Raw genomic sequence first — 24,412 nt, forward strand, 5'->3', positions numbered from 1 at the left:
GGTGAGACAAGAATGAAGAACAAGAAAGAGATTCCAAGGACAGGTCGCAGACCCCGGAAAGGATCATGTGGCAGAGGCAGAAACCAAAAAAGTGCAGGACTCTCCCCTCCATGCCTCATAAACCAAATTGAAAAGCAAAACAAAACACTTGAATTCAGCTTAGAGTGGGTGCGTTGCACTTAATCTTGATGAAGTTTTAATGAGGAGAGAGAATGAATGGGCAGAACGCAGCACCCAGTATGACAAAGAATATGATTTACTAACCTGGCGGGGACATTTCTCAGACTGGGCATGGTGCCTGTGACTTCAGGAATGCGATGGCGGTGGAACTCACATTTTGTAAAAATGCACCACTTGGTTAATAAATTAATGACATACTTTGAGTAACAGAAAGCAGGAAGCATCTGTGCGCTCTCTGTAGATTATGGTGACTACGTCTAGAAGAGAATAAATCACTTAGTGTAACGCAGGACCACACAGAAATCTCCTTTGCCAATATCTGGATTCTGCGGCCGAGTCTTTGCATTATATAAACCTGTCTCAGAATCCTCAAAGGGCTTCAGATCCCTCCAAAGAATCTCAATGATTAAAGCACAGAGAATACAACCCAACTGCATGGTGTCCTCTCAAGTCCTTGCCTTTAATTGATCTTAGCAATTACAGTGTTTTCAGCAGTCTACAAAGCAATTATTTGCAAGCCAAACAAGAAAAGAGGAAAGTCTCTGCCACCAAGAGCTTATATTATGTGAATAGCTGGGGATGGAGGGGGGAGTCCAGGTGAGGCAAGGTGGGATTTTGGCTTTACTTTCAATGCTAATTGTGATAGGTGCCAGACTGAAAGAAGTGTACACAATAGCACAAAGTCACACAAACTCACACACCTCTCTCTCTATTTGTGGATCAGAAAAATTGCAGGCCAGGAGGAGGAGTCAGTGACCCGCAAGAGCCAAAAGGAGGAAGTTTGGTCAGATGAATCTAATCTATTTCTTTAACTGGGTTACTAGGGAGTTAGATCAGGGAAGAGTGCAAGATATAGGGGTAGATTTTACAAGGTGCGCACGCGCGAACAAATCTACGCCCGATTTTATAACATGTGCGCGCGCTGCCGCGCACATGTTATAAACTCCAGGGTCGGCAAGCGCGCAAGGGGGTGCACAATTGTGCAACTTGCGCGCGCCAAGCCACGCAGCCTTCCTCCGTTCCCTCCGAGGCCGCACCTTCCCCTCCCTTCCCCTATCTAACCCGCCCCCCAGCCCTATCTAAAACCCCCTCCTAACCTTTATCGTAGAAGTTACGCCTGCCTCTGGGCAGGCGTAACTTGCGCGCACTGGGTCTCCATCCCCCGGTGCGGCAGCTGTGCCGGAGGCCTCGGTCCGGCACACCCCTGGCCCTGCCCCTGGAACGCCCCTTTTTGTTCATCCCGGGGCTTGCTCGGCGCGCGTGCAGGGGGCAGGTTTTCAGGGGTTATGCGCGTAACCCTTTTAAAATCTGTTACGGTCTCGGGCCGTGCCCCGGTCCCTTCACCTACCTCGGGGCCGGCCAGGCCAGGCCACTCGTCTTCGGCCATCCAGGCCCGACATGGCTTCCACCGCGGCTCTCCCTTCACAAGGGAGACGCCGCCGACCCGACGCGCGGGGGCTCGGCTCTTAAAGGGGCTAGCGTGGGAAATCAAGGGGACGGCCATCAGATGACGTCAGATGCTGCAGGGTATTTAAACCCTGCAGCTTGCTCAAATCCCTGCCTTGCAACGAGGTTCACTCAGTCCCCTGAGTTAGTAGTTGCTGCTTTGGATCTTGGATCGTCTCTTCTACCTCTGGCTTCTGACCCGGCTTCGTCCCTTGACTTCGTCTTCGTCTTCGCTTCCGCCCCAGGTTTTGGTTTGGACTTCTGACTTCTGGCTTCTGAGCCGGCTCCGTCCAACAACTCTGTTTCCAGCTTCTGCCCCTGGCTTTGGCTTCGGATCTCTGACTTCTGACCCTGCTTCGTTCCTGGACTCCGACTTCTGTTCGCTCCGCCTCTTCAAGTATCCGGTTCTTGCTGGCCCAGCGGACTCTCCTAAGTCCCAGCGGCTTGGGCTCTCACGGGCTCCTCCCAGGGGAGCCACGGGCTTCCAAGGGTGAAGACTCTTCCAGCCTCCTGGGCCCTACCGTCCTCATCGACCATCTCTTCGGCCGCTTCCTGGATCCTTGGTCGCAGAGGGTCCCACCTAAGTCCAAGAGGTCCGGGTCCCTATGGGCTCCTCCTGGGGGGACCTCAGACTTCCAGTGGTGAAGTCTTCTCCGGAGTCTCTCTTCAGCGCCGCCTCCCAGCTGCGACGCACACTGTGGGTCCCCACAGTGCTTCATCTGCCCAAGGGTCCACGACCATAACAAAATCTGCCCTACAGTGTACTTGTATTTCAGAACTGAAATGGTCCTATATAGGAAACTAATAAACAAATTGATTGCTTTTTGTATGATCCCTTAAAGTAACTGATGAGGTTAGAAACTGGTTGAGTGGCAGCTGACAATGGGTAGTGGTAAATGGAGTTCACTCCAAGGAATATGGGGTTACCAGTGGAGTTCTACAGGGATCAGTCCTCTGTCCAGTTCTGTTTAACATTTTCATAAACAATATTACAAAAGTTTTTCTGGGAAAGATTTACTTTTTGTGGATGAAATCAAAATCTGCAACAAAGTAGGCTCCCTAGAAGCTAGAAGAACATGATGATGGATGATGGATCTAATGACGCTTGAGGAATGGTCTAGCATAAGCAGCTATGATATAATGCAAAAAAATTGCAAAAACCCAATGGAGCAGTACCATTCTCCTTCCTCTTACCATGAGATGAGGTGGGGCGGATGCTTCTAATGGTATAGGGGGTGAATTTGTTCCATGCATAAAACAGAAGTGGGGTGATCGTATCTGATGATCTTAAGGTAGGAAAGGGTAGGTAATATTGCCTAAGTCTTTGGTAAGACTTCTTTTGGAGTACTGTTTACAATTCTGGAGACTACACCTTCACAACAATATTAATTGAATAGATTCAGAGGGCAGCTACGAAAATGGACAATAGTCTCACCCCCAGGGTCCTACATTCAGAGCAAGCATAGCTACCATGTGGGGCGTGCGCTGCTGTGGAAGCGACGAGCTGCAGGCCTGCAAGCGTCGAGAGCAGTGGCGACCCCTGCGCTTCCGGGCCCTGCAGCAGGAGTGGGTCCGGGAGAAACGAGGCCAGACTGACGTACGGGAGAGGCTGAAGGAGCACCTGCAGGTCTTTGCGCTAGAGCTCATCAATGACTACGTGTCCCCCTGCTCTTCTGAAGTGACGGCGCTCTGATGCCTGGCAGAGTTAACTCCTTTGTAGAGAGACTTCTCCAGTTCTGACCTGATGTCGCATCGGCTCTTTCGTGGTGTTTTGACAGAGAGGACACTAATTGAATGAATGTTGCCAATTTCAACCAGATATAAGATGGTAGAAGATGGGCCCTGAGGTCCCTGTTCCTTTCCAAGAAGAGTCGAGGCCTCAATTCCTCTCACCTTTGTCAAAAGCAACAGTTACGTCTCGGCGAGAAGCACAAGACGCTAGATGCTTTTCAGTTCACTGCAGACATCGCGCAGAGCCTTGTTCAGACATGTTGGGCTTTCTTTCTTGTTTGTGTGCTGCTGCTTCAGCGTGCAGGAAAAGCTGGACTGACGCCAACTGCTACGCAACGGCAGGGGAGGTCTTCAAACATTCCCCTGCAAAACATAGCCTTTTCCTTCAAGCTTGTACTGCTTGGTTTGCTCCAGATGTTCATGTTTTTCAGTCCTGTTCTTACTCCTGCTTCTCCTATGACCTTGGTTTTATTTATTATACTGCCAAGATATTGTTAAATTGTTATTGCCAAGTTATAAGACAAAGTTATTATTTACTAAGTTATATGCCAAAAATACTGTGAAACCTTTGTAAACAGATGTGATATCTCAGTTTGAATGTCGGTATATAAAAATAAATAAATAAATAATAAAGGATAAGGGGACAAACTTAAAGATCTAAAACCTGTATGCCCTGGAGGAAAGTGGAGATATGATAGAGACATTTAAGTACCTCCAAGGAATAAATGCAGAGGAGGTTGGCCTCTTTCAGGAGATTGGGATAAGGATGAAAGGGGCAGACTCAGGAGTAATCGGAGGAGATGATGGAGACAAGGACAGTTTGGGAATTAGTGAGAAAATGGGACAATCAGAAAGGATCTGTGTGGGAGAGGACGGGTCTAATAAATGAGCAAGAGATGTGGATGGACAGACTGGATGGGCTTTACATTCTGTCAGGTTCCATGTGTCTATGTTTAAAAAAGGTTTGGACAAGTTTCCGGAGGATAGGTTCATGAACAGTTATTAGTCAGGTGGATGCGTGGATCATCATCTCCTTCTGGGAGTGAGCCTGGTGAAGAGATCTCCTTATTGGGATGTACTGGGTACATCCACATGACCCAGACCCAGAGACAGAATGCTGTGCTAAGTGAACCATCGATCTGACCCAGCATAGTCTTACTTATGGGTTTGTAACAAAATCACAGACCCTGAGGCCTCCATGGTAGACTTGACTTTGATATAGCTCTTCATCAATTTTTGGTATACTGGAAACCAGAATTGTGAGGTAACTGTTCCAGGCTATAATCTCTTTAGAAAAGGTGGAGTAGAGAAGGAAGGGGTGGGAGAAGGGGCAATGTAGAGCTCTTTATATTAACCACAGAATCTGTCTCTGTCAGTCTCATGAGACTATGGCTAGTCTTCTCCGTAGGGCCAACAAGTGACAGTAGTAAAATGAGACGAGGCGCCACTAACGAAGGGAATCCTTTATTTGTATTACAGGGATAAGTTGCCCATAAAACGCCTGACTCTGGCCGAGTTTCACCCTAATAAGGTTACGTCAGGGGCTGTAAAACAAAGATACATTGTGAGATTAATTCATATCGGAAGCACAATCATAAAAACAAACTAATGATATCACACTCTTAGAAATGAAAGATGTACATATACAAAATCATACAAAAATACTGATAGAATATGACAAACTCCAAAAAGGAACAATAGGAATTGAAAGGAAAAAAAAAATAATATATATATTTATATATAGGGGATAGTGAGGTTATCTTATAGGCTAGCAAAGACTGAAGTCTATGTATTCCAGTGGTGTCTATTGGTAGTTATTCGCTCAATGTATCTTTATTATGTCTTCAGAAATGAATTATCGGTGCACAAACAACTCATTAGATCAGATATTATTAGCTACTTGCTGAATTTCACATTGTCATTAACTATGCAGCTTGTGCAAAAAGATCTATTTTGTGTGAATCCTGCAACCATGCTAAATGTAATTACCTGCCGAATTACACCTTTCCATTAGCCTTGCGGATTATGCATAAATATATTTTGTATTAATTGTACAAATATAACCATTATACTTTATAATAATATAAAAATCAACCTGATAAACCACTAATTTGAGGTTTCCAGAAACAGGACAGTCACATGCATCTCCAAATGTAGAATTTCTAATATAGATCCTCAGCTTACTGGTAGCACGCTGAAATGAGGATGAATTAAACAATGGGAATTAAGTGTACTCCTGATACGACTGAGCAAAAAATAAACCTTTGAGAGATTCCCTAAGTTTCCTGTAATCTAGCCATACACATAAAAATATGGAGTTCCAAATACTAGGGGCATGGTATAGAAAACAACTTTCTCTGGTGATTTCAAGCCTAATCTCTTTTTGCAATTAAACCATGAGTAATTCTTGATAAATAGAACTGTTTGATTTAGACAATAAGGCTTAATAAAGTTTGCAAGATAAGATGGAGTTCCATATCATGCTGAACACAATACTCCACATCACACTGAGAATTTCCACAACCCAATGATTACAGCAAGAAGGCAGTTTCTCTCTGCATGAAACAAACGATCCCAGTCTGAATGGATGGCAGTTCTCCTTTAAATAGTTTAAATGAGAAGACAGTTTTAGCGCTTAGCTCTATTACAAGAGTGTTTGGGTTAATGCTCATGTTTAACATGCATTTATTGGTGCGCTAGCATTACTGTGGATGAATTAATATAAATGCATATGAGCCAATTAAAATACACTCATAAGGTATTGGTTCTGGATAGTACATCCAGTGATATTACCTAACTACGGGCTGGATTTACTAATACCGCCGGGCTTTTTGAATCCCGCGGTAACGGAAGGCGGTCCTGCGCTAGCCTGCAGCGATTGCACCTCCGCGGTGCGATTGCTGCCGGCGTCACGCCGAATAACTACACCATAAAAGGTGTAGTTATTCGGCGCGAAACTGACAGCGATAAAGGTGCTTACCTTTTGCTGTCGGCGAAGTCGTTGCGGCGTCAGCCCCGGTGCCGCCCCAGCTCCTCCTCTTCCATGGCTGACACCGCCCCGAGTCCACCCCCATCTTGGTATCGCACGCAATAAGGGATTTTTTGCATGCGATCCGCTTGGAAAATGACCCCCTATGTCAACATCTGCCGAATTTTACCGGAAAGTTAACTGCACCTTATGCCACTGCAACTTTTTGAGAGAATGGGTTTTGGAGTATTCTTCACATTTTTTGTTTTGTACATTGGCTGTAAAAACCAGTAGTTAGCTCTTGTTACCAGGATTGTTTTAATGTTGTTTAATACATTGACCTCTTAGTCAGTTCTCTTAATTGAATGGAGTCAGTGAGACAGAACATTACAAACTTGATCCTGCTTGGTGGAAGTCTGTCTCCTTATCACTATTTTCCAAATGGCTTCTCTAATCTCCTTGTTCCTCAGACTGTAGATCACTGGGTTGCACAGGGGTGTTATGACGGAATATACCACTGCCAATGTCTTATCATAGTTCACAGAATATGACTTGGTCAGTCGGATGTACATAAAGCTCACGCTACCATAGAATATCACCACCACGATGAGGTGAGTGGCGCAGGTGGAGAAGGCCTTCCGCCGTCCTTCTGAAGACTGGCTATTCAACACGACTCGGATGATTTTGACATAGGAGAGCACTATGAGTAAAATAGTCACTGTGATTATGCAGGCATTAAAAAGAAAGTCAATAATGATGTTTGCCGTTGTGTCTGTGCAGGCCAAGGTCAGCAAGGGTGACAAGTCACAGAAGATGTGTTCGATTATGTTTGGTCCACAGAAGGGCAAGCGAGAAATCAAAATGATCTCAGGCACGCGGTAGAGAAACCCCAAAATCCAACAGGCTGTAGTCAACTTGATGCCAAGCTGGGGTGTCATGATGACAGGGTAATGCAAGGGAGTGCATATGGCCAAGTAACGGTCATAAGCCATTGTTGTGAGCAACAAAACTTCAGTGACTCCCATGGAATGGAAGAAATAGACTTGCAGGAGGCATCCACTGAAGGAAATGCTTTTCTTTGTGTCCAGTAAGTTGAAAAGCATTTTGGGAATTGTGACTGTTGTGTACCAGAGTTCCAGGAAGGACAGGACACTGATGAAAAAGTACATGGGGGCATGGAGTCGTGGCCGAAGCTGGATGACCAGAAAGACGACCAAATTCCCAATGATGATGAGAAGATATGCAAGAAGCATGAGCAGGAAGAGAACAGGCCAGACTTGATGAATGCCAGAAAACCCAGCGATTATAAATTCTGTCACGGTGCTGTGGTTACTGGGTCCCATTTCTCTACAATGACAAAGGAGCAGAGCAGTTAAAGTTTGTTGCATGCAAGGGAGATACTTTTTAGAGTCCATGATTGTTGCAGCAACTAGTCATGCTAGTGCTAGCCGGATGCAGTCAAACTGTAAATAAATGTAATCCTCTCTTGAGTAAGTGAACTCACTTTATACTGGGGCTGAGTCAGCACTCTCGCTTCTTAATCCAGGTGGAGTTCTCTGATATTGGTGGCAGTATGGGGATGGTAAGGATTCTTCTTCAGGTCATTAGGCATTGGACTAATTTACTTTCTTTCAATAACGAGCCCTTATACAATTACTACTATTTATTTATTATTGTTAATTATACCATGCACAATTCAAAGTATTTGGTAAGTAACATTTACATGTATAAAATATACATAGAAGACATTAAAAACTAAAAATAAACACAAAAAATGTAAACAGAAAAATTCGAAAAGTGCAAATTTTATACATAACAAAACAATACTGCACAAAAAGCACACCTTTTCATATCTCTAAGCCAGAGCCATTTCTTAAACATAGCATTTTCTGCCTTTATATGCCTGTTTGAAATAGAAAGCTTTTACTTGCCTCCTAAAGTTGGTATAGCATTGGATAACTGTTCCATTATATGGGGCCTGCTACAAAAAAAAAACATTTGCTCTCTAGTAGGGATGTGCATTCGTTTCATTTGTTTCATATGTTTCATACGTTTCATATTACATGCTTGTATAGGAAACGGATGAAATGGATGAAACGAAAGCACATCCCTACTCTCTAGTTTCTGATCAGTGAGCAGGCTTGATGGAGGTGGGGGTGGGGATGTCTAATAAATTGCGTACTACTGATCTCAAATTATGCTGAGAGGTGTCAATGCTTAATACATGATGAATAAGCATTACAATTGAGTTCTCCAGTGCAGTGTAATATGTAATATCGGTGTAATATGGTTAGATAGTTTAGTTCCTGTTAAACCCACAGTGGCATTTTGCACTGCTTGTAAACATCTTAACATGTATACAGGTCACCCCACATAAAGTATTTTACAGTAATCCAGATTGGAAATTACGAAGGATTGTGAGATGTACTTAATTCTTCTACAGTGTCATGGAGTAGGTGGTGATCAACAGTATTAGAAGCAGCAGATAGGTCAAGGAGGTTAAGGATTGAGTAGAGGCCTTTGGTTTTAGTTATAAACAGGTCATTGGAGATCATGGCAAGGGCTATTTTTGTGGAATGTAGAGGGCAAAAACCAGACTGGAGTGGATCAAGAATGGCTTGAGATAAAAGAACATCAAGAAAGTGGCAGAAAACAGGACATTCAAGAAGTTTGGAAGCAAAAGAGAGGGAGCCGGGACGATAGCTGGCAGGGCAAGTAGAGTCCAGTGAGGGTTTTTTGAGGAGTGGTGTGATCACAGCCTTTTTGAAGTCAGCAGGAACAATAGCAGTGGAGAGTGATAGTTTGATGATGTGACCGATGGAAGGGATGACGGCAAGGAAAATAGAGCTGAGCAACTGGGTGGGAATGGGGTGAGAGGAACAAGTAGTGAGCTCAGAGGAAGAGAAAAGAAGGCAATTTCCACCACTGTTACTTCAGAAAAGGATAGAGTGGCAGACTCCAAGGAAAGGGTAGAGAAATGTAGTAGAGAAGAAGGAGATAGAGACGACCTGCTTGCGCTATCATTTTGTCATGGAAGTAGTCAGTCGTAGTCTGGGCAGAGAGAGAGGGGGTTGGGAAGTGAAGGAAGTTTGAGGAGGACATTGAAGGTGGCAGAGACAGTGAGGGCTGGATGTGAGAGAGTTTGCCAGATGGACGTAGTAGCCTTGCTTGGCAAGACTAGACTCTGTTTAGTTTTTCATATCTAAAGAAAGCTGATTGTCCTTCTTTAGGGATACATAATCAAGCTAATCATGGTCTAGGCAAATCCCACAGGTAGCTTTTTCCAGCAGGGTTCGCTGAGATAATCGATGAAAAAACTACACAGGTAGTTTTGTTTTGATTACTTCCCCATGAAATGTGCACTCACACATTTGTGCATGCTTTTTGTCTGGTATGATTTTTAGGGAAAACTATATGGCTACTTATGATAGTTTTGATTCTCCAAATGTAACAACATGGGCTGGCCCTGTAGCTCAGGTGGCAAGAGCTATGCGCTGCCATTCAAAAGGTCCCCAGTTTGATCACTGGGTGGACTTTTCCACTCCCTGGGTTGGCCGGGGTTTGGGGGGGGGCTACGGAGGGAGGGAGTCGTGGTCCTTCGTTAAGGGTGATACTGAGTGGCTGGATTCAGAGCCCGTGGTTCTGGGACCATCATTGGACTTAAGTAAATGCAATTTGGAAGGCAATATAAAATAGTGAGGAAACATTTCTGAGTAACTTAGAAAGAAGGCTCAGGATGCTGGATCCCACTCCTGATTCCTATTGAGCTGCCAGGAGGAAATTGCCCAGTTAAAAAAGAACCCATGTAAGTGCCTCCCTGACCTAATCGATTGCTCATTTTCTCCTTGGCTTGGGCCTTTGCTTATCTAATTGCCTTCCCTCCTTTTCCTTTCTCCTGATTCTTCTGCCTAGGTCTTCTAAAAATAATTTTTGTATGCAGATCTCTTTGCTCTTGTCCTTTGTGTTGCCTTACAGTCTCGCTCTTTTTCCCCCTTTGGAACCAGGCTTACAAGGCTTCCCAGGTGGACAGGGGTATCCTTTTTGGGTGGAAAAATCCCCTTCCAAAAATACAAAATGAAAAGGAATCACTCTCTGCACAATCTCCCATTTCTACCTCTTCCCCCCAGGATGAAGACTCCTAATGGGGGCCCTCAAAAGTAATAAAAGATGTCACTTATAGTTCTGTTTCTCCAGATGACGCACAGGATCTTTTAGATGAACGGTTCAGGTAGCAGGGAACAAAACAGCTCTTCAGCTCTTCTAAACTTTAGCGCAGAAAGGGAGGCAGCAAAACTTCCCCCCACAAAAAACAAAACAAAACCACAATGCGAAATCTTTGCAAAAAGACAAACCCCCCTGAAATTCACTTGCAGGGAGTCTCATGTCTCATGGTTTGTGAGATGGTGAACAGCAGAATCTTCTCTATTCCTTGTCTAACCTAGAAAAGGGACTCCCCCAAATCCTCTAAACTAGGGATACTAGGGATATGACCGAAAAATCACCAGAAAAGCAAGTCCAACAATGCAACTCCACGAGGACTCTTACTGGACAGGTTGTATACCAGGAAGATAATGTCACTCCCTTCCTATTAGATGCAGGTTCAAGGCTGTAGGGGCTAGTACATCGCATAGGAAAACAATTCAGCTCAAGAAAATAGCTCCTTCTCCTCTGATTGTCAACTAAAATGCCACACCTAGCTATGATGCAAACTGCTTTTATATCAGCAAGGGGCAGGCCAATCCAGCGACTTCTGTGGAAGGAGCTGTTTGGAAATGGTGCATCCCTCCCTCCACTACCTGTCTCTTACCACCAGCTCAAAAAGGATTTAATAACCAGGGCCATAGAGTGGGGAATCCAAGGGGTCCCCACACTAGGTTTAATCTCTCAGGCTGCCGATCAGCAGTCATGCAAACAGGCTTCCACCCAGCCCTGGCATTCCTAAACTTTGAAGGGGCTGAGAAGAGAAGGGATAAATAATCACCTGCCAATCGTCAAACTTTTTTATGTCTTGCCCAAGAGCAATGGGGTTTCTTATGTAAGTTAAGCCTCTTTGACTGTGACTCCGCCCCCTCCAGACCCTCTAACTCCTGCATTCTTAAGGGGCCGACTCAGATTGGATATGACCCTGCTGCTAGTGCCACCCGTGGCTATACCCCTGGTTAGGGGCTTCGATGAGTTTGAAAACTGCCCTTTCCCAAAGTCACTCAAAGAGTGAATAGCAAAGCTGGGCATATAAGTTAAGAGCATTTCCCTGAAGTCACACAAGGAGGTCCATATTCAGTCACTGTCCAGATAGCAAAGTTAGCTGGATAAAGGTATCCAGCTAACTTTGGAGGTATATTCAATAGGAAGGCTTCACTATTGAATAAAGCCAGTTATCTTAAAGATAGCCGGCTAATTTTACCCAGCTAACTTTATTCTGATAAATGTAGGGAAGCTGTTTGGTACAACCAGACTTAGCTGGCTAACTCAACTCCTTTCAGTTACACCCCCAAAACGCCTCTAACATAGCCGGCTAAATGCCCAAATATCAATCAAAACAACCAAAAATACCACAAATGTGAGTCATCCAGTTATATTGTTCCATATGTTCTACGGTTCTATGTAAAGCTCCGCTCTCTGTTGGGCAGTTCATTGTTTTTATGTAAACCGGAGTGATTTGTAGTCCCTACAAGAACTTCGGTATATAAAAATTAAAAATAAATAAAATAAATATAATCATTAAATACTCCTAAAGAACCCATATTGTTCGATTGAATAGAAAATGAAAAAAGGTCTGCCATGTTTTGAAGACTATGAACGCAGCTCTATGTGAGAAACGTGAGAGGTTGGTATTATATCTGGTGAGCTTTTACCCCTGCCGAAGGATTGGGTCTGAAACTTGGCCATGTTGGGAAGAGGAAACAGCGCTACCAAGTCATCTGATAAGCGTTCATGAAATTATAACAGTTTATAGACATTGAAGAGAGTCAAGAAATATTATTCATGACAGCTAAGAAACATTTTAAAATATTTTGTATGAGAAACGATATGATTTTGGGGCAGTTTTGGTACATTTTTTCACAGTTCCAATTTTGTGTGTTCAACACATTGGATTTACAAATAAAAGTGGGAGGATTGGTGGTATGTTTATGATTATGACTAAAAAGTGGGTAACCGGGATGGTACCTGTATACTATTATATGAAACTACCACTGTCTTCACTCAAAACATTTTTAAAAATATTTAAGATGTTTTTCTAGTTTTTTGCAATTATTAATGAAGGCAGATCGCTTCTGAGTTCTCCATCTAAATATGGACTGAAATCCTTAAAACCTGGACAAGTGTTCTGCCGAACAGAAGGGATGCATGAGAATCCACTAACGCAGAATGGGAAAGAAGTAACAGCCATGCAAGACAAAAGAGAAAAATCCCAGAGTCAGAGCAAGAAAGAAGGAGAAATAATTTGCAAAGCACAACTGCAATCCCACAGCAGGTGAACTTAAACCTGAAGATGAAAGAGCGGTAATTGCAGCTGTGCAAACGTAGAAAGAACTGGTAAAGCAGACAAATGCAGATTGTGTAGTACAATACACGTCTGATCGGCCGATGTAAAGAGAGGTGCAATAAGGTGGAAGGGCTTATTCACTGGAAATCACACAAATACTAGAACACACTGGGATCACGACCCCCCTGACAGAATTGTGGAGAATGAAATTGTGATGACCCGGGATGTTCCCATTCCAACCCATCCATATATCGATGCTAGAAAACTGGACATAGAGATAAAGAATAAAAGCACAAGAATGACATTGGTAATAGAAGTGTCAGTACCAAGTGACTATCTTGTATTATGTAAATATAGAGAAAAGAGTCTTAAGTACCAAGAGATACAACTGGAGAGAAAGAAAATATGGCAAAAAGGCTATAGACACAGTCTGAGTTGTATTGGGTGCCACTTGCTTGATTAAAAGAACTTCCAGTCACACCTTGATATGTTGTTAATGTTTATACTTATTGCACCCTATGAACTCCGGAAGGAAGCTTTCTTTGGCACAGTGCAAATATCAATATGAGCACTAGCAGGACATTTCAGACATAGCCCTGGCTTATGACTGAGCTCCATTCCTGGGGTGCTAGGCACAAAACTAAGCCATTTGCAGAAAGTACTTAAGCAGAGGTCAGAGAGAGGGGCAGTGGTATAGGAGCGAGAGGCGGGAGTCACTGGACCAGAGCAGGATGGCTATCTGGGCTGAGAAGGAGTTGAATAGTTGGGTCAGACGAGGGACAAGGCAGGAGGTGGTGAGACAAGAAGAGATTCCAAGGACCCCGGAAAGGATCATGTGGCAGAGGCAGAAACCGAAAAAGTGCAGGACTCTCCCCTCCATGCCTTATAAACCAAATTCAAAAGCAAAACAAAACACTTGAATTCAGCTTAGAGTGGGTGCGTTGCACTTAATCTTGATGAAGTTTTAATGAGGAGGCTGAATGGGCAGAACGCAGCACACGGTATGGCAAAGAATATGATTTACTAACCTGGCGGGGACATTTCTCAGACTGGGCATGGTGCCTGTGACTTCAGGAATGCGATGGCGGTGGAACTCACATTTTGTAAAAATGCACCACTTGGTTAATAAATTAATGACATACTTTGAGTAACAGAAAGCAGGAAGCATCTGTACGCTCTGTATTTTATGGTAACTGCGTCACTTAGCATAACCCGGGATTCTTCTGCCATGTGTTGAATTATATAAACCTGCCCCAGAATCCTCAGAGGTATTCAGATCCCTCCAATGATTAAAGCACGGAGAATGCTATCCATCTGCTCTGTGCCCCCTCAAGTCCCTACCTTTAATTGATCTCATAGCAATCGAAGTGCTTACATCATCCTACAAAGTCAAACAATAAAGAGGAAGGTCCCTTCCACCAAGAGCATGCAAATGACCTCAGCATTAAATGAAAGCATGTTAACACAAATCTGAGCACATAAAAGAGTTGTGAGCATTCAAGTGAAAAGGCGTGCAGTGCAGGTGGGAGTGAAAATTATATCTTATGATATATCAAGTAGATTTATATATTATTATATATATTTATATATTATTTATTATGTTTTATTTTACATTATGTTTTACGTTCTCTTAGTTTTCTTTGTTATCTGTAACCTATGTTCCTTGTACCGCCTCCGAGCGACTGTTAACGTTACACTGTAAACCGATATGATTTGTATATTTTACAGGAATGTCGGTATAGAAAAAACAAAAATAAATAAATAAATAAATAAAATGTGCTTGTCTCTGGAGCAGGCTCTAGTGGTTGAATTGTTACCATTGGGCAAGTCTTACTGCTTTGCAACTGTCTTTGCATAAGCTCTTCGGGACAGGCACTTTATACAACAGAATTATCGCCGTTGTGCAGCTCTCGCTGGATGTATAAATGTCTGTCTCTGCCGTGGCATGCTTCTCTGGGTTTGTCTCATTTTGGAGTGCAAGGTGTGCTCTCTCTTCATCACATTGTTGTCATGCAGCTCCTGCCTGTCCCATAATTCTGCTGACAGCTCTTCTCCTAGGTATTTTAGACTGGTGGACAGTGATCCTGGCTGCGTCTAGTGTAATGTAGGCTGTTACCTACGTAACGCGTCCAGCGTTACATAGATAATAATGCTGGAATCGTACTGTTTAGTGTAAAACTATGCTTCCAGCATTACCTATACAATGCTGGACACGTTACGTAGGTAACAGCCTACTTTATGCTAGAAGTGGCCGGCATCACTGAGAAGAGCAATCCCGGGACACAGCAGAGGGGGCCACTTTGGAAGGTAACAGGGGGGATGAGTGTGGGACAGAGGAGGGACAAATACATTCTTTTTTGCGGGAAGGGGGCAGCCCGGGTCAGCGGCGATTGTTAGATCAAAGTTTAAAATTTCCCAGTTTTAAAGGTTGGACCCAGCTTGTGGGGGCAGGGGACACTACTTACTGGGATTAACATTGGCAGCTTGCACTCCCGTGTCCCCCCCCCTCCCTTATCCGATGACCATAAAATAACCACACATATACCATTATTGGTGAAAACAGGCCGCAGCTTTTATTAATAATTAATATAAACCAAACATTTTTGGTACCCGAGTACCGAGCGAGCGCTGGCCAGCCGAAAAGGCCTGGCCCAGCGCTCGCTTGGTATTTGAGGCCCGAGGTCTCGCGAGACCTCGGGCCGAGATTCCCGCCCTGCTGTGCACTGGCGTGATGACGTCACCGCGCGCCTGCGCGGCGACGTCATCACGCCCCGATGCCTGCCCCGGCCCTCCCGACGCGTCCGGCCCGCCGTGGCACTCCTCCCACCGCCGCCTGGACACCGAACCCCGGGACGCGCACGGTAAGCCGCTCCCGGGGCGGGGAACAGGGGGGGGAGGAAAGGTGGGAGGGGTCGACCGGCCGGCAAGCGCCATGTTAAGGGGTCCCTCCCCGCAGGCGCTTGTCGGTCCGTCAGTCTCTGAAGATACCCCAGTAAGTAGTGAGTTAGCTGGCTACATGAGGCCTGTGCAGCAGGGCTAAAGTTATGCAGGTAACCTAGCTGGATATGCCCAATATCCGGCTGGCCCCTCCCCTGAAAGGCCCCTCTTTAATCTGGCTAAATTCTAGCTGGGTAAGCCCTTTAGATGGATTACTATTATGTTATCCATCTAAATGGCTTTCAAATATCAAGCTCTTAAAGTTGAGTGTCTGGAAGAGTGGGCTGAGCCCATCATCAATATGGACAACAGCTAAATAGCCACAAGGTTTCTGCATCAAGCTCTTACTATTTTCCAAAAAGAATAAAAACAAAATTTGGGGGGGCTGGTGGGGGAGTTGGGCCATTTTTTTGATTTGGATTTAGCAGAGTGAAACAGAAATGGCCACTTTTTAGTTTGGATCACCACTTATTTTAAAATCAGTGCACATCCCCTTCTGCCATCATATTTTCTATTTCCAAGCATGCACCCAATAGAGACGATCTGTGATATTCCCTTGGGGATTTAAATGACTGATACTGACTTAAAACTGGACAGAATTTCTTTGTGCAAAGATTTATGCATCTAAAATCCAACCGCTTATTATTGAAAATGCAGCCCACTGTCTGCACATCTTGACACAAAATGTAGTTTCTGAATTGAGACAATATGAGAGTTTCAGCAATGTCATGATACCCAGAATCCCTCTTTGATTGGTTTAAAATACCTGCACATGTGCTCTGATAATCCCTGTGTTACTGGGAAAAATAAGAGTGGGACATAATAGCTGCCTATGAATAACACCTCTGTAACAAATCATTGTGAATGTCACTTTGTAAACCATTGTGATCTAAAGAAATAAAGAAATGCCAGCATTCGGGAAAACAAAATGGATTCATCTCTGTGCTGGCTGCATCGTAGATCGAGAGACACCAAAAAAAGATATATATATTCACGGACAGCAAATATTTTCCGCTTGATTACAGGAATGTGTTGCTGAGTGGGACATTCTGTTAGGCGCAGGTTATTTGGGTATAACTAGGCCACCATCAGAAAGATACTCAGCCACATGGTCTGAACAGGAACAGTGAGACTTCAGTATTACCCAGTGCACCCTCTAGTGTCTGATAATCTTTTCTGAGAACTTTATTAACACAGCCTGCGGCTGAACAAGACACAACCCAATGATTACAGCAAGAAGGCAGTTTCTCTCTGCATGAAACAAATGATCCCAGCCTGAATGGACGGCAGTCCTCACTCTTAGCTATGTTATGAGGGTGGTAGAAATAACGCTCATGCTTAACATACATTAATGTGGATATTCTGACCACCGCCCTCTCACACACACTACCCCCCCATTTTGCATAAATCCCTAATCCCCATCCTCACATCTCCTCTGACACAATTCTTAGGCCTCACCACTCTGTCAATAATACTTTTCAACGCACAATCCCTATCTAAAAAGACTCCTCTCCTCACCGACCTGTTAGCCAAACACAAACCAGACATCTGTGCGGTCACCGAGACGTGGCTCAAATACACAGATGTAGTACTTATCAACCAACTCCCTACCTCATCCTACGAGATATTCTCTATTCCCATGCCCAAAAAAAGAGGAGGAGGCCTACTCCTCGCAGCCAAGAAGCACCTCAACCTCAAAACCATACACATAGTCACCCCACCTAAACTTGAAGTAGGCCTCTTTAGGTCTGCTGTACTACAAATCTGTCTGGTTTATGCCCCCCCTGCTTTCCTTGAAGCTGACCCATCACCCCTAATTGAATTCATTGTTGAATGGATTCATTCAGACACTCCTTCTATTATCCTTGGGGATTTCAACCTCCATGTTGATGCCCCAGCTCCCTCCCCTTCATGTGAATCATTCATTAAATCCCTCCAAGCCTTAGGCTTTGACCAAATCATAACCTCCCCCACCCACAAGGCAGGACACACGCTGGACCTGATGTTCATCAACTCCGGTTTCCATGCCTCTTCCACTCCTAACTGCATCCCAGTCCCCTGGACTGACCACTACCTTATTAAAGGCTCTCTATCCACCAACTCCCCCATACCATTCTACACCACCCACAGCACCACCATAATATCTAGGAAGTCCTGTCCCAGTAAGGTTCTAGCTGCCACCCTCACGGCCTCTCTACCCAATCTAGTCTGCGCTGATCCTGAAGCAGCATTAGCCGCCTGGAACAACATCACCGGTGACATAGCCAATAATCTCTGCCCCCTCTCCAAGCGAGTCATTAACCCCACAGCCAAACCCACAAAGCCTTGGTACACCTTGGAGCTCAAGTCCCTTAAAAATATCCTCAGACAAAAAGAGCATAAATGGCGCAGAGACTCAACCCCACAACAGGCCGCCAGTTTCAAAACAGCGCTACACAGTTATAGACTCACTACCCTAAAACATAAACGAGACTTCTACGCAAAGAAAATACATGAATATAGATTCAACCCCAAAGTACTTTTTTCCTTTGTCTCTGGTCTTACCAAATCTACCCCACCCACTACCCTCTATCTCCGATGCAACTTCTAAATGTGAGGAACTCGCTACTTACTTCCAGAGTAAAATCGCCACCCTCCTCTCTAGATTCTCTCCCTCGACTAACCCCTCTCTCCCCACCTCCTGATTCCTCCCACCCTACAATGGATGCTCTTGACCTCACTTCATCCAAAGAAATTGAAAATATCCTCAAGAAACTTAAGCCTGCCTCACACCCCAGTGACACTATTCCCCCCAAAGCCCTCCTTGCAATCCCCAAATCCATTGCCAGTGCGTTAGCTGACATCATTAACTGCTTCCTCTCACACGGCTCCGTCCCTGACTCACTCAAACATGCTGTAGTCAAGCCCCTCTTAAAGAAGCCCACCCTAGACCCAAAAGACCCGTCCAACTTCCGCCCCATTTCCAACCTCCCTCTCATAGCCAAGCTTATGGAAAGGGTTGTCAACACAACTCATGGATTATCTTGAAAACCATGAGATCCTCCATGCATCTCAGTTCGGCTTTCGCAAGCATCTTAACACAGAATCACTACTCTTCATCCTTTCAGACCACCTTCTCAGAGGCATGGGCCAAGAACACAACTACCTGCTTGCCCTCTTAGACATTTCCTCGGCCTTTGACACCATCAGCCACAACCTCCTCCTCGCCCGCCTAGAAAGCATAGGCATCTCTGGCCTTGCTCTAGCCTGGTTCAAGTCCTACTTATCAAAAAGAAAATTCTCCGTTAAAATAGGAGACTCCATATCTGCCTCTCACCCCTTGCAACAGGGAGTCCCACAGGGCTCATCACTCTCCTCCACCCTTTTCAACCTCTACCTTACTCCGCTGTGCCATCTCCTCACTGATCTCAAACTAAAGTTCTTCCTTTATGCCGACGATGTTCAGATCATTATACCAATCCACAACTCGATCTCTGACGCACTAAACCACTGGGAAAGCTGCTTGGCATCCATCAACACCCTGCTAACCAACCTCCAAATGGCAATCAATACCAATAAAACCAAACTCCTGCTTATCTCCACTCACTCTCCTCCCCCCCCCCCCCCCCACTTTCAAACGACCCGAAATTTGGCACTGTCACAGCCCAATCATCCGTTAGAGATCTTGGTGTCATCTTTGACCAACAATTAACATGAAGAGATATGTTAGCTCCATACTCAAAGACGGCTTTTTCAAACTTAATGTCTTAAAAAAACTGAAACCCTTACTATACCCTCAAGATTTCCGCACAGTGATACAAGCTACTATTCCCACCAAACTAGACTACTGTACCACACTCTTCCTTGGGCTCCCTTACGCTTCAATAAAGCCATTACAGATGCTGCAACATGCAACAGCACGATTACTCTCAAATACCCACAAGGGTGATCACCTCACTCCCATCCTTAAAGAGCTGCACTGGCTCCCGATTCTCTCCCGCATCCACTACAAAACGCTGACCATTGTACACAAATCCCTCCATGTCTATAATTCAAACTGGCTCGACCTGCCTTTTACCCTGTACCAATCATCAAGACCCATCAGAACAGCCAATAAAAGCACCCTTATGGTACCCCCACTTAAAACTGCCCACCTCTCCTCAACACGGGACTGTGCCTTATCAATTGCTGGACCATCCCTATGGAACTCTCTTCCCCCCACCCTGCGCCTTGAACCATGCTCCATTAAATTTAAGAAGAAGGAAGTAAGTTGCGCAGGGGACAAGATGGCGGCGTAGGCAGACGTGTTAACGCTGAGCTCCGTTACCTGCAAATTGTTACTGCTAAGATGCCTGCTAAGCGGAAAGGCAAGCTCCGAATTTTTCCCTCGGATACGGAGCTTATGGCCGCTCAGCGTTTAATAACAGCATATGCGACTGCGAAGGACCAGGAAAATGGGGGAGCGTTCTCCGTTGAAAGAGCTACCGAGGAAGCGATGGCCTTTCCAGGAGAGGTGACTCTCGGAGACCCGAAATTCCTCCTTCCCCCTCCCGCCCGGAGGCCGCTGAATCACAGACACAGGAAGTGGTTCTGTTAGAAGCAGCGCAGGGAGGTCAGAGGGCGTTGGAAGTCGAAACGCCGAAACAACTCTCTGCGATCCCCGGTACACCAGGGGTGGAGGATACAGAGGAGCCCCCCGCATCAACTCCGATTCGGAGAGAGGACGCAGAGAGCTTGAGGAATGCGCTTGAGACAATACAAGGGGGAAGTCAACTGGTTGGAATATCGCCGGTACTAAAAACGGGTGAGTCATTACTGAAACCCCGTTTTTTAATGCCGCCCAAACCAGATAAAATAACACTAGAAGCTATTTGGGACATAATGGCGGCGTTGGTCAATTCGATCGGAAATTACCAGGATAATATGGAAAACATCGAACATAAAGTGGAGATATGTGAAAAACAGATTGAGGAAATAAAACCAAAATTGCAAGAAATGGAGGCTGATGTAAAGAAAACACAGGAATGTAACGTGAAAATTATAAAGGATATCACTATGGTCTCAAGGAGGTTGGAATCCATGGAGAATTATGCTAGACATTTAAATTTGCGATTTTTGAACTTTCCGAAAATTGTTGGGGAATTGCCATTCATTACATTGAAAAAATTTTTCGTAGAGAATTTAAAATTTCAAGAGGGAGAAATCCCTCAAATAAATAAGTTATATTACTTACCAAAGTCGAATAGAAATAAAGAAGTCTTACAAGTAAATGTCAATGTGAATGAAGGGAATTTAACTAGATTTCTGGAGGATTCAGCTTTAGAATTTTATGAAACAGCTACGTTAATGGTATCCTTTATAGTGGAAAAAGATATAAACGAAATAATGAAATGTTACTTTAAAAATATTTTAGTTCAATTTAGGGGAACCCCAATACGTGTTTTCCCAGACTATGCACCCATTACGCAAAGCAGGAGACGAGAGTTTCTAGCAATGCGATCGCAAGTAACAGCACTTGGTTTTTCATTTGTTTTAAAGTATCCATGCAAATGTATAGTTAGGTCTGCAAAAGACATATTTGCTTTCCAATACCCTGAGCAGTTGAAGTCATTTATCAACGCCAGGAAGGTTATTTCCCCTTCCGTAATGGTGCCTTAGACGAGGATTTAAAAAAAATATGGTAACCTTCTACTACGTTAGGCTGATTACAAGCTATAATGTTTTTCTTCTTTATTTACTTCCCAAGATTTCTGTCCCTACAGATATATTTCTTTGTTGTTTAATGCAAATATGTAAATGTGATGGTGCAAGAGAAATATCTTGAAAAATTTGTAGTAGAGATTGTACATATTGCATTTATTTTCTGTAGTAAGTTAACACTTGCTGTAATTTTGAAAATTAGAAAAATTAAATTAAAAAAAAATAAAAAAAATAAAAAAAAAATTTAAGAAGAAATTAAAAACCTGGTTATTCAAATGTGCCTACCCAGAATAGGACCTTGTTTACTTGCATCCCCCCTGGTCTGGTGGCCTAAGATACTGCACATTAAGCCTCCACTTAAGTCTCTACTGAGTTACCTCTTGTTGTTTTAACTATTACTTCTTCCATGCTGTTCTCAAGTTATCCCCCCTCCTAGTTACGCTCCCTTGTTATCATGTAATTTCAGTTCTGCTGTTTAAATGTGAACCGGTATGATGTCCCTACTAATACTGGTATATAAAAGATGTTAAATAAATAAATAAAATAAATAAATATTTCCTAATGCCTTTGCCCATATTGCATTAATTGTAGGTGCACTAGCATTACTGTGGGTGGAGTAATAAGCATGCAAATGAAGCAGTTAAAATCCAAATTTATTTTAATGGGCTCATGGTGCTGGATAGTACATTCAGTGTTAATATCCGACTATGCTAACATGGGTCGATATACACAGGAAAGTTAATTGCACCTTGTGGTGACATTGGAACATTTGGGGAGGGTGGGTTTTGGATTCTTCATCATATCATTTGTTTTGTACGTTGGCTGTAAAAAGCAGCAATTAACTCATGTTACCATGGTTGTTCTAATGTTATTTAGTACATTAACCTCCCTAGATAGTTCTCTTAACTGAGTGGCATCAATGAGACAGAACATTACAGTCTTGATCCTGCTTGGTGAAGGTCTATCTCCTTACCACTATCTTCCATATGGCTTCTCTAATCTCCTTGTTTCTCAGACTGTAGATCACTGGGTTGCACAGGGGTGTTATCACAGAATATACTACTGCCAATGTCTTATCATAGTTCAATGAATATGTCTTGGTCAGTCGGATGTACATGAAACCCACACTACCAAAGAACATCACCACCACAATGAGGTGAGTGGCGCAGGTGGAGAAGGCCTTCCGCCGTCCCTCTGAAGACTGGATATTCAGCACGACCTGGATGATTTTGATATAGGACAGCCCTATGAGTAAAATAGTCACTGAGATCGTGCAGCCATTAAAAGCAAAGTCAAGAATGATGATTCTTGATGTATCTGTGCAGGCCAAGGTCAGCAAGGGTGACAAGTCACAGAAGATGTGCTCGATTACATTGGGACCACAGAAGGGCAAGCGGGAAATCAAAATAACCTCAGGCAAACGGTAGAGAAACCCCAAAATCCAACAGGCTATAGCCAACTTGAGGCCAAGTTGGGATGTCATGATGACAGGGTAATGCAAGGGAGTGCATATGGCCAAGTAACGGTCATAAGCCATTGTTGTGAGCAAGAAAATTTCAGTGATTCCCAAGGAATGGAAGAAATAGACCTGCAGGAAGCAGCCACTGAAGGAAATGCTTTTTCTCCTGTCCAGTAAATTAGAAAGCATTTTGGGGATGGTGACCGCTGTGTACCAGAGTTCCAGGAAGGAGAGGACACTGATGAAAAAGTACATGGGGACGTGGAGGTGAGGCCGAAGCTGGATGACCAGAAAGACGACCAAATTCCCAATGATGATGAGAAGATATGCAACAAGCAGGAGCGTGAAGATAACAGGCCAGGTTTGATGAATGCCAGAAAATCCAGCGATTATAAATTCTGTCACGGTGCTGTTGTTACTGGGTCCCATTTCCCTGCAACATCAAAGGTGAGCAGTTAAAGTTTGTTGCATGCAAGCGCATCTAAATTCAGGACCAATCTTAAAACCTGGCTTTTTAAGCAAGCGTACCCTTCCGCCCCCCCCCGACCTCCTTACTGAACCTTGTACAAAGTTTGCTGGGCACAGTTACCACCCTATCATGTTATTTTAACAGCTCTCTTGAGCAGCCCCTTGATGTTCCTCTCAATTCATTGCTGTCTTACTTGTTCCTATGTGAGCCCTCTCCCCCCTCCTGTTCATTGTATTCTCCTCTCTTTAATTAAGATGTAAACCAATATGATGTCCCCACGAATATCGGTATAAAAACGTTTTCAAATAAATAAATAAATACTGTTTAGGATCCATGGCTGCTGCAGTAACTAGTCATGCTAGTGCTGCCTGGATGCGGTTAAACTGTACATAAATGTAACCCTCTCTTGGGTTCCTCTTATAGTAAGGGGACTCACTCAATACCAGTGCTGAGTCCTCATTTACTTTTCTTAATCCCTGTGGGGTTCTCTGCTGGAGGTGGTAGTATGGGGATGGTAAGGATTCTCCTTCAGGACCCTAGGCATTGGACTATTACTTTCTCTCATTAACAAGTCCTACCATTACCACTTAACATTTCTATAGCACTATTCAATGTACACAGTATTGTACAAACCATATAAAGAGACAGTCCCTGTATCTTTGTCTATTCCCGACAAACTTACAGGAAAAAGTGACTTTGGGAATTTCATTTATGAAGAAATTCATTAAAAATAAGTATGTAAGTAGGGCTATCGGGGTAAATATTTAAAATGCAGCCTGAAAAAGGTGAGCTTTTAGATGGGATTTCAATAAGACAATAGGGGGGAGCTTGCCGATTGCAAGCATATAATGCAGCCAAGTGGAAAGCCAGAATCCGGAATAGGTGGTAGGGAAGGGCATGACTTGCACAAGGAAGGGTGTAGAGAGAGATCAGAGAAGAGAGGTAGAGAGGAGCTGTAGAATGAAGGCTCTTGTAGGTGAGTAAGAGGAGATTGAACTGGATATGGGAATGGATAGGGAGGCAATGGAGTGACTTGAGAAGAGGGATTTATATGAG

At 44.0% G+C, this 24,412-nt stretch overlaps 2 protein-coding genes across 3 annotated transcripts; both read right to left on the bottom strand.

Annotated features, from left to right (window-relative positions):
* Window positions 1-6,493: 6,493 nt before the first annotated feature.
* Window positions 6,494-7,668, bottom strand: LOC115080467 (olfactory receptor 6N1-like). The gene has a single exon (XM_029584659.1). It carries the CDS (start codon window positions 7,666-7,668, stop codon window positions 6,697-6,699), a length of 972 nt encoding a protein of 323 aa, XP_029440519.1. The 3' UTR covers window positions 6,494-6,696.
* Window positions 7,669-22,156: 14,488 nt separating this feature from the next.
* LOC115080475 (olfactory receptor 6N2-like) lies at window positions 22,157-24,065 on the bottom strand. 2 transcript variants are annotated; one of them, XM_029584670.1, is made up of 2 exons: window positions 24,052-24,065; window positions 22,157-23,305 (listed from the first exon to the last, which is right to left on the bottom strand). In XM_029584670.1, the coding sequence occupies exons 1-2, from the start codon at window positions 24,063-24,065 to the stop codon at window positions 22,390-22,392; spliced, it is 930 nt and encodes a 309-aa protein (XP_029440530.1). In that variant the 3' UTR covers window positions 22,157-22,389. The 2 variants fall into 2 exon arrangements, with proteins under 2 accessions (XP_029440530.1, XP_029440529.1); XM_029584669.1 differs by lacking the exon at window positions 24,052-24,065 and having other exon boundaries at window positions 22,157-23,316.
* Window positions 24,066-24,412: the final 347 nt, after the last annotated feature.

This window comes from Rhinatrema bivittatum, chromosome 19 (assembly GCF_901001135.1).
Source record: "Rhinatrema bivittatum chromosome 19, aRhiBiv1.1, whole genome shotgun sequence".
Lineage (NCBI taxonomy): Eukaryota > Metazoa > Chordata > Amphibia > Gymnophiona > Rhinatrematidae > Rhinatrema > Rhinatrema bivittatum.